Source organism: Mustela nigripes, chromosome 5 (genome assembly GCF_022355385.1).
Source record: "Mustela nigripes isolate SB6536 chromosome 5, MUSNIG.SB6536, whole genome shotgun sequence".
Classification (NCBI taxonomy): Eukaryota; Metazoa; Chordata; class Mammalia; order Carnivora; family Mustelidae; genus Mustela; species Mustela nigripes.
The window spans coordinates 72530481-72540821 of NC_081561.1; the positions used below are offsets into that span (position 1 = coordinate 72530481).

The window sequence follows — 10341 nt, forward strand, 5'->3', positions numbered from 1 at the left end:
TCCCGCCACGCAGTGATCTCTAAGTCATGGACACGTTCTGTCAGGAAGATGAGATGACTTTTCACAGCAGACATCTCCGTCTCCCCACAGCCCTGGAGGGCCGGGCTGGGTGAACTGCTGTTTTGTGGAGGAGCCTGGCATCCTGGGTGTCAGGATGCTAAGTGGCACCACTTAGCCCTGGTGTCAGTGGCAGGCTCTGAAAGGAAGAGCATCCTGGGAAGAGGGAGAGCTTTGAAATGACAAAGTAAAACTCTGGGGTAAAGCAGGCTCCCATGGCTTGGCCTCCCCGCACATCCAATTCTGTTTCTGATCTTAAAATGGTAGTTAACGAATATAAATTGACAGACTTTTAGAGAGTTTTGTGATGATCTTATTTTCTAACACTAATAGGCAAAAAAGGAGTCATTTAGAAAGACCATGTCTGAAGTAATAATGTAAAGGTAAGAACAAAACTTCTAAGATAGCAGCCAATAGCCAAGAAGCCTTGATATAAATTTGGAGACCAGAATTTCTTCTTCCATGTCTACTCTACAGGTCACCTTTTGGAAGTTCCCTTTTGATATACAAATTCTAATTCAATACTTCTTTAATACTTTAATACTTCTTTAATACTTCTTTAACATAGACCTTCTTACTAAAGAAGTTTCCTCACTTCGTTTAATATAAAATATATAGCATTTAAGTATTCTAAATAGCATATCTTAATATCTTTATATGTGTTGTTATCTTCAACTTTAAGATTTTAGACTCTCAGGTCAGTAGTCATCAAAGTATTCATATAACTGGTCCTCGAGTTTTAGCATAGTTAACTTACTTGTGTACAGGAAAGTACTCCACAGAAATAAACATTTGATCATGGCCATGGCTCCTGATGTGCTGTTAACTGGCTGAGGACACACTAGAAGCCTTTAAATGGGGTCTCTTTCCAAACTTGGTGTCAGGCACCTCTCACGAACTATAGAGAAGAACTCTATAACTGACATTCCTGTATTATAGATAACTAAACATTTAAGCCAGAAAGGAATACCTATGAAGAGATAGGGAATCTCTCCCTCCTTCTCTCTCCCTCACAAACCCACACACGTACATATATATGCATATACATAATTTTCCCTATTTAAAGAGTAATGAAGGACAGAATCATAAGTAGCTCTTGTATGTCTTGTCTATACCTATCACAGGGATTTGGAAAGATAATTTTGTGGTAATCCATGTCATCTTGCCTTAACAGTGATGTGAAACTGGATTTGCTTGCTTGTGTGCTACAGTAGCAGTTGCGCGACTCCCAGTTAATCATTTAACCTTGAGCCCTGGGCTCCATATCCATGTAGGGAGGGTTGTTCCTTATTACCTCATAGGATTATTAGGAGGTTTAAAATGAGATAATAGATATAAAATGTTTATGTTGAATTGAATAAACCTAGTTTCCCTCTTGGGAAACTTAAATGGTCTTCCACTATGAAGATGTTTCTTGGTAGGATTAAAGGGATACATAGAATGGCGGTGGGGTAAATAAAACTTTGCAACGTGAATGATGATACCAATAAACAAACATGGTTTTAGAATTACGAGGAATTTCAATATGCTTTATTTTATTAGTTCTTCACAAGAATACTGTGAATCAGGCTAATATTTTTACACCCATTACACAGGGAGGAACTGTGACTCAGAGAAATTAAGTGAATTAGTATCACCTGCTAGCCTGTAATGGAATGAAGTTCTTTTTGACTAACAGTCCAGTGCTCTTTACATTACTCTATGCTGTCTGTCAATGCCAGACAGTTGGCAAATACTAAACAGAGAGAAGTCTAATTGGTTCCAAAGTTGTGTCTGAAAATCTAGCTGTGTTCTCAAATTTCCCACGGTTCCTGCAAAAATGCGCCTATTTGGGGAAGGAGCCTCGCCTACTCCTGGACTCCCGAGTGCCACGCTAAGCTCAGCATGCATTTCTTGGGTCTGCAGAACCAAAGGAGTTGTAATTCTAATATGAAACGCACCGTGTTTTGTGACTATTTCACTTTATTTTTAGCATTTCCTGAATCGAAGTTAAGCAGTTGGAAAGGGCTCCCTTCCAATAATGGTGAAAAGCTTGGTTTGCTCTGTATAGGTCAAGACTTAGCTATTTCTGCCCTCAAGCACCATAAGTGATTGTCTCCATCCCTGGGTTGATACTCAGCATATTCTGTGGCATGATGGTATGTCTTCGCATGTGTACCTTCTTTCTTCTCTTTGAGAGCACAAGTCCCCTAAAAACGGAGAGTCTAGTGTCCCTTTGTACTCTCCGGGCCCAGCGGAGAGCCGAGGGCTTCATAGGTTCTCCATAGATGCTTGTCCCTGCTGCTGCTGCTTTTGTGATATCACTAGCATTGACTTCTTAGGGAAGACTCGTTAGAAAACAACCTACGAACGAGGGTTAGTTTTAGAATAAACTGTGTCTGCTGGCTCCCTGCCTACCCATACCATAAATGGTTTCCCAAGACTTCTTTCACAGAGACAATTACTAGAAAGATAAAGGATGCTTTCGAAAGTACTAGTAATTACCAGGTCCCCTTAAATGCGAGAGAAGGCGATACAGGTTCTACTCTCCTAAACACGAACATGAGGCTGTTGAAAATTAGCTGTGAGACTCGAGCAGAACGAAATACACAGCTGTCACTGGGGCACAACACCTTTGAGATGAAGTTGGATTTCTTATTTCTAAGGAGTTGAAGCCGAGTGTGTTTTGTTGGGGGCCTGCAAATTATAGTGATTTGATTTCAGCCTGAACAAGCACCACAAACAAATCCTGGCAGGCAGGCTCTCTACAGGAGTGGCCCAACAAGTCAGTTTTCATTTCCTTCCAAGCCCTGGTTGGGCTGATGCATCCGCAGAAAAATAGAACAAAAAGCAAGAGATCACTGCCCCCTAAAGCATCCTAGTGGCTTGCTCGGCTCAGGGGTTATTTATAGCGAGCCGGCTCACACTGAGCACGCCAGGGTCTAAGCCGCGAATGTGGAACGTGCAAACAGAGGCATCAATGCAAGGTGTGACCAACGACTCCGTTCGCAGGCCTGTCGTGGTTTCGGTCCGGCCATGCCTTTGCCACCTCTGTGAACCTTTACCTCCCAATAGGCTCATTCTCCTCTTCATGTGCACCTTCTATTTGCAGATGTTGCTATGAGGACAGATTCGTCCGAGATGACTGATGTGGAGTCTGTGGTCAACAATTTTGCCTCTTCGGCCAGGACTGGCCGCCGGAATGCCGTGCCAGACATCCAGGGCTCGGCCGGGATGGGCGGGTCCGCAGAGCTGCCCCTCAAACTGGAGGCCCTGTCCATGAAGGAAGGTAATGCCCAAGTTCTCTCCTTGCCTCTGGAGCAGTCTCTCTTATAACTGGTTATAAGTGCTCTTTTTTTCTTACGTGTGGACTAACACCTCTGTTTTTGTTGCAGGCTAAGTGTCATTTTTTAGGCTTTCTGAAAGTGAACAGTTTTATCTTTTTCTCTCCCGATGTGTATGTGCAAGCTGAACATTTATGTATTTGTTGGACATGTCTAGTCACGCACCGTGCTCGAAATCGGAGATAAAATGTGAACAAATATAATTCCTTCCCTCAATAAACTTAAATTCATTGAGAAATGCTCCGAAATAAAGTAGTTTCCCTCCTATCATCCCCTTAGCAAACCACTCTGGAAGCGTGTGCTTTGCTATAGTATTCTATGAGCCCTTCTACGTCTCAAGATCTAAGAAGTTTATGGTCAGTTAAAGATGAAAGCTTGAAGGCAAGTATTTGTATAAAAGGTAACCATTCTTCAGTGGGAAAAGTTGCATTAAGGACAAAGGGGAGCTGTCAAACCGATGGAGGAAAACTTGGGTTTGTCCCCTCATTGCTTATATATAGTTCATCTAGCTTCCAGAATCCAGTCTTCTGGAAATAAACATAAAGATACTTTCAATAGAGTTTTAAAGAAGTCTTTTTAGTCAGAAAACATTCATGGAGGTTAAAGAAAATTTCAGTTCCAAGTCATTACCAAGATACCTGGGCCTTGTGCCCCATTTAGTCCAAGGTGGACTTTAGTATGAGTAGAAATTTATTGCCACTGCCAAGGAGGCAAAAGAGGCTAGCAGCTGCTGCACGCCCACTCTGTTCATGCAGGTGCCAGAAGAAGGCTCTTGGTCCTCTGCCTCAGGACATTATTTGTTACCTGGTAAAGTTACAGATGTTCCTTGTTTGATCCCTAGGAAATGTGGCTGTCTTTGTCCAGGCACACCTCATGTGTTCCCAGAGGTCATTGCCTTTCTCATATAAGACCCTACAAATAAGAGCAAAAAAGTGCCTATGTCCATACAAACTATTACAAGATGAGAAAAGGGAAAGAAAGAAAGAAAATAAATAAAAAATGTGTGTAATGGTTTTGGCCTTTTAAGTCTGAAAATGGAATGTGGTTATCAGACTGTGATGTTGCTGTTGAAGGGCCATCCTCAACTAGAGTGGCAGAGAAGCTAAGTTACCTGTTAGTAAGACAGGCCTAATTAAAGTGTCCATTTCCTGGACACACACACAAAACCTTACTGATTCTTGACATTACCTCATTAAGTGAAACAGAAAAAAAATATTCTGTGGGAGAGTTAGTAGTCTTCATTATTTTTTTTTGGCCACTAAAGAGACTTTTATCTGAAAGAATATTGTTACTATTTTTATATGTTAAAGAACAAAAATTCAACTAAGTAAATTTGAAGACCTAATTGGCTTTATAAAGGGGTTCATGAATCGGGCAGCATTCTATCTAGCAAACAGAGGAGAGCCCTGAGGAGCTGTACAAATGGAAAAAGAGTGGGGCAGGGAAGTTACTAGCAAAAGGAAAGAAAGGATTGTTCCAAGTGAGATCACATGCCCTTAGAGGGAAGGGAAAGGGGATTATTAGGTGGATTACTATGTGGCTATTAGGTGGTTTCCATCAGATCTGTCCGCTTTGGTTTTTGGTGTTGTTTTTGATAAGTATTTTTAGGTGGGAAGAACTGTAGAATCTCAAAGGTCCTGTATCCTGCATGAAATTAACCTACCTAAAATTTGTCTCCCATAATTTGTCTTAATCTATCTCTTATAAATTAACAACCATGATAGGGAGGACAATGATGCCTGATAACATATCGGCAAAAAGTGACAGAGGGTGACAGTTGTAAATGTCACAAAGGGCCTTTTTTTAAAAATTATTTTTATTATCATATAATGTATTCTTTGCCCCAGGGGTATAGGTCTGTGAATCATCAGTCTTACACAACGCATAGCACTCACCATAGCACATACCCTCCCCAATGTCCATCTTCCAGCCACCCTATCCCTATGACCACCTCCCCCCCACCTGCAACCCTCAGTTTGTTTTGTGAGATTGAGTCCCTTAATCTTAAGATCCCATTTTGTTTCATTTTTTCCTTCCATAACCCCCAGGACAGCCTTCCCTGCCTCTCAAATTCCTCATTTCAGGGAGATCATATGATAATTGTCTTTCTCTGATTGACTTTTTTTGTTCAGCATAATACCCTCTAGTTCCATCCATGTCGTCGCAAATGGCAAGATTTCATTTCTTTTGATGGCTGCATAGCATTCCATTGTGTATACATACCACATCTTCTTTATCCATTCATCTGTTGACGGACATCTAGGCTCTTTCCAGTTTGGCTGGAAATACGTAAATAGTTTGTTCAAAAAACATGGACAAACAACTTCAAGACAGGAGAGCATGACACCAAGTGCAAATCTCCTCTGAGCCCAGGGCCCTGTGCAACCGCACTCACCCACACCTGTGGAGCCAGTCCTATTTACGTAGTAAATAGTGAAAACTATTTACTACATAAATAGTTTGGCTATTGTGGACATTGCTGCTATAAACATTCGGGTGCACATGACAAGGGTCTTAACACCCTTTGTCACTATTTATTTGATCCATCGTTATAATTTAATGTCCAACAGGTGCTAAGCACCATTCTAAAAACTAACAGTGTAGTGGTAAACCAGACAAAGTCTTGCTGTCGTGGATCTTATATCTCCAGTGGAACAGTAAAATTATCAACAAGTAAATATATGTCAGCGGTGATATGTTCTATCAGAGATTTAAGTAGGATTTGGGGGTAGAGTTACAGCATGGCTTTAGACTGAGAAATGAGGGCAGCCCTAACGGAAACAGGAATGAAAAAGGTGTGTTTTGAATCACAACTGAAGGGAGCAGCAGGCACATGACGATCAGCAGTAAGCGTGGTCTTGGCAGAAGGAGCAGCTGGTAAAAAGCTCTTAGAGTGGACATGCCTCCAAATCCTTTGTCTCTCTCTCTCTCTCTCTCTCTGATCCTCACCACACCACCTCTATTTCAAGATCACAAATGACATTGTCTGGGATGCAATCAGTGATCCGTTCTTAGTCTCCAACCTACATGATCTCCTGGCAATTGTGTCTTGGTGGATCACACCCTCTTCCCTTGGCTTCCTGGACCCTCCCCTCTCCCACATTTCTCCCTGCTTCACTGACTGTTCTTATTCCTGCTGCTGGTTCTTTATGTCCCCTACCTCTGAATGAATTAGATGGTACCAGAACTCACTCTTTGACCTCTTCTCTATCAGCATTGCCTCCTCTTGAGGTATCACTTGATTTCACTGGGATAATATCCTCTTCCTGATTACTCACAGATTTGTTATCTCTATCCAGAAGCTCCTCAGACTTCACGCCCATAAGTCCATCTGCCTACTTGACCTCTCTGCTTGGCTATCTAACAGGAATCTCCAACTTCTTGGGCAGGAAGGAGAACTCCGGATATTCTCCCCGACACCTGCTCTTCTTGCCTCTTCTCCATCTTGGTGAATGGGAGTTTGACGCGTCCAGTGGCTAGAGCCAAAACCTTGGGATTATCCTTGTGTCCCCTTTCTCTCAACTTTGTATCTAATCTGTCTGCAAACCTTGTCAGCTCTACTTTCACATTTGTCCAGACAGGTGCCATTTTTCACCTAAAATATGAGGTCTCTTGGTACCTCTCTGACTTTATCTTCCGGTCTTTTTTCTCCCTTCTGGTCCACTTGCAGTTTCTTCCTGCACACTGATGCCTTTGAAATTGCTGTTCCCTCTGCTTGGGATGGGCACTCTCCCTGCTACTGACATCGCTCACCCCTCCCCTTCTCAGGTCTTCACATGCTTCGCTCGCATGCCCTTTCTCCCCAGCCAATCCTACGTAAAGCCGTAACCTCCAGGCCCCAAGACTTCTGGACAACTCCTATTCTTTAATTTCCTCCGTAGCACTCAGGACACCTCACACACCACATGTTGTGTGTGTTCCTCATGTCCTTCATTAGACGTCTCCTGAGAGCTGAAATCCCCGCCCACCCCCTGCTCAACTGCTTGGTACATAATACGTGCTTCACACGTATTTCCTGAGGGAAAGTTGAAGAACTGAATAGAGTCCATCAGATTAAACTTCAGAGATGCCAGTGATGATTTTAGTAAGCACTTTTGGAGAAGCAGTAGAAACTTAATCATTTCCATTTAAAACAGAGACAGCAAACAATAATACATTTTAAAGCACATACGACAAGACAGCCTGTGGAAGAATTGCGGTTGAAAGAAGGCCTTGTTAGTGTGAGGTTGGTAGTGACTCGCGGAAAGGAGGAGTCGGGAGAAGGGAGAGTCAGGTGAAAGGGAGGCGGGGATGATTGATAGAGGCAGCTTCCTGATGAGGCAGAGACGGATAGGATCCCCCATCATGAAAGAATAGACCTGGAACGTCTGAGCAGCACCAGGACCGGCTCCACAGGTGTGGGTGAGTGCGGTTGCACAGGGCCCTGGGCTCAGAGGAGATTTGCACTTGGTGTCATGCTCTACTGTTCCTGTCTTGAAGTTGTTTGTCCACGTTTTTTGAACAAGAGGTGCTGCATTTCCACTTTGCACAGGGCCCCCATAAATTGTGTAGCTGGTCCTGAGGTTCACCTTTTCCACTGTAATAGGAGGAAGGGTCGTAGGAATAAGTACAGACCATGGGTTTTAAAGGTTTGTTGGCAGAAAGTCGAGGGAGCTGATGATAAACCTGAATGATATTTTTACCCCTGTGAAGTAAAAAGTCAGATCATCTCCTAAGAGCCATGGAGTTAGAAGTGTGAGGAAGTGGGAGAGAGTGTGATACACTATGGGGAGATCATTAAGGGGGTGGGCTATGGAACCATTTGGCAAGGTCCAAATTGTGTGTCTGTGCTTACAAGCTCTGTGACTTGGAGTAAGTCACTTAACCTGTCTGTGCTTTGATGGGCCAGTCTATAAATGGAGATTGTAATACCACCTCGGGAGACTGCTTGGTATGTAATGCTTCTGGAGAGTCAGAGAGAAAGGTAACTAGGAGAATGTAGATTCCCCAAACGATGCCTATGTCTTTTCTTCGTGTAGTGTCCATATCTAGATTGAGGGGAAAGCATGTCTGAATCAAGGAGAAAATGATTAAGGTGCATGAAGGAAATCCCAACTGTTTCATTACGGTGTAATATGAAATATATTTCACTATATGCTATAAGTGAATGAGATTATTTATTTTTTTAGATGTGCAAAAGAAAAATGAAGAAACAACACAAAGGCAATTGGAAACGTCGAAGAAAGAAGAAAAATGAAGGCTCAAAAACTATCAAAAGTACTGAATTTCTGTACATTGAAAGACTTAGTGGCTCTGCATTCCTGAGATATTTGATCTGGTAGTAACTATGGTAACATTGTAGCCCTAAGCAACATGTATGTATTAGAAAATTTCGTTGTGATGCTACTCACTTGGAATGCAACCATGATGTCCAGTGTAGGTTATTAAAAAGCATATTACTTCCAAATCACCCAAGGAAAAGGCTAAGAATGTATGGTCACTTAAATCCATATCATTATCTAGAAACACAAAATCCACTGCTCTCTTTTGGATTTACTTAGCCAGATGTATTTTTAATTCCATTTTTATGGTAATGGATGACTTGTTTCTTAGTAAATATAAAGCAAACACCATTCATTTAAAAATTATTGGAATTTCTAGGACATTATGGTTTTTTGGTAGGAAGGAATAATGGTCGAAAACACATAGAGAGTGTTTGTTTTCTAACCAGAAATATACCATTTTTCCCCAAACCCTAAAAGGATTTGGAAAAATTACAGAAGTTGGACAACCTAAATATCTCTAGGATGTTTTTGTTTGATGCATTTTGTTTCTAGTCTATACATACTGTGATTTCTTTCATGTGGACTCTTAGAACACAAAGTTTGTGACAGATTGTTTATATAGAACATAACTATTAAATGAATTTCACTGTCTTCCTTAACTTGGCTGTATGTGTATGCATATGTCTTTCTTTAATATTAATTATACAATACAAAACACTTTACTAATCATTTTATACTGTCTTTTTTTTTTAATTCTTAGGGCTTTTGTGTATTGTGACATGTTTCTAAAATGATTTCCTCAGGAATGCAGACCTTCATTTTTATATCTTTCCTAAAGTAGCTAACATAATACCTAACTATTTAGTGAATGTTGTAGGTAGAAATAGCAAAATATCTGCTTTTAATATATATTTAAGCATATATTTTGAAAGACAAAAACAAAACCAAAGTTTTAGTAAATTTTGATTTATTAGACATTTTAGGAAATAACAAAATTCTGTATTTTTTAAAAATGGGCTAACAAATTTATTTTCATTTTCAGATACATATGCATGCTGTTATATTTTATTTGATTGTTGACTTAGGCCATGTCTGTATATAGTTATCAAATAAACTCTTCACTGTTCAAGAAATTTGCTACTGAGACAAGTCTTCTTAATTTTGTCTTCTCAAGTATACCAACTGAAAATTGGCAACACATTTAAAAGGAGGAAGTTAGTAAACTTTACAGTATAAATCACCTCCTATGTATTATTTCATTGACAAAGTCTAACTTAATGTCTTATATATACCAGAGGGGGAGATTTTAAAGAACTCAATTGTTTTCTCAAATACAATTTTTTAATAGAAAAATCTAAATAAATATCTTCAGTGTAGCACTAAATTTTCAATAAAATATAGCCATTAAAACTGTATTTCAGAGCATTATGGAATGACATGCTATTATGCAAACAGTATAAAGAGTATTAGAGTATAACAATACTTTATAACTTGCGGGACAGTGACAATTTGGCCTTATAAAGGACATTTGGCAATATCTGGAGATATTTTTGACTGCTCTACTAGTGTGGGGGCGGGGGAGAGAAAGCGCTATTGCCATCTGGTGGGCAGAGACTAGAGATGGTGCTAAGCGGCCAAGCATCATTCAATCCTGGGTGGGTAGACACTCCCCCACAAAGAATTATCTGACTATGTGT

General features: G+C 40.7%; 1 protein-coding gene across 3 annotated transcripts in view; it reads left to right on the forward strand.

The window, feature by feature from the left end:
- The window catches only part of PKIB (cAMP-dependent protein kinase inhibitor beta), a 111540-nt gene extending 101760 nt beyond the window's left edge, over positions 1 to 9780 (forward strand). Inside the window, exons 5-6 of one of the 3 annotated variants that reach the window (XM_059400643.1) lie at positions 3149 to 3325; positions 8549 to 9780. In XM_059400643.1, the coding sequence (XP_059256626.1) occupies positions 3149 to 3325; positions 8549 to 8616 (245 nt within the window). In that variant the 3' untranslated portion in view covers positions 8617 to 9780. Of the gene's footprint in view, positions 1 to 3148; positions 3326 to 8548 lie in introns of those variants that run through there. The other 2 variants (XR_009404457.1, XM_059400640.1) reach the window with 2 other exon arrangements.
- Positions 9781 to 10341: the final 561 nt, after the last annotated feature.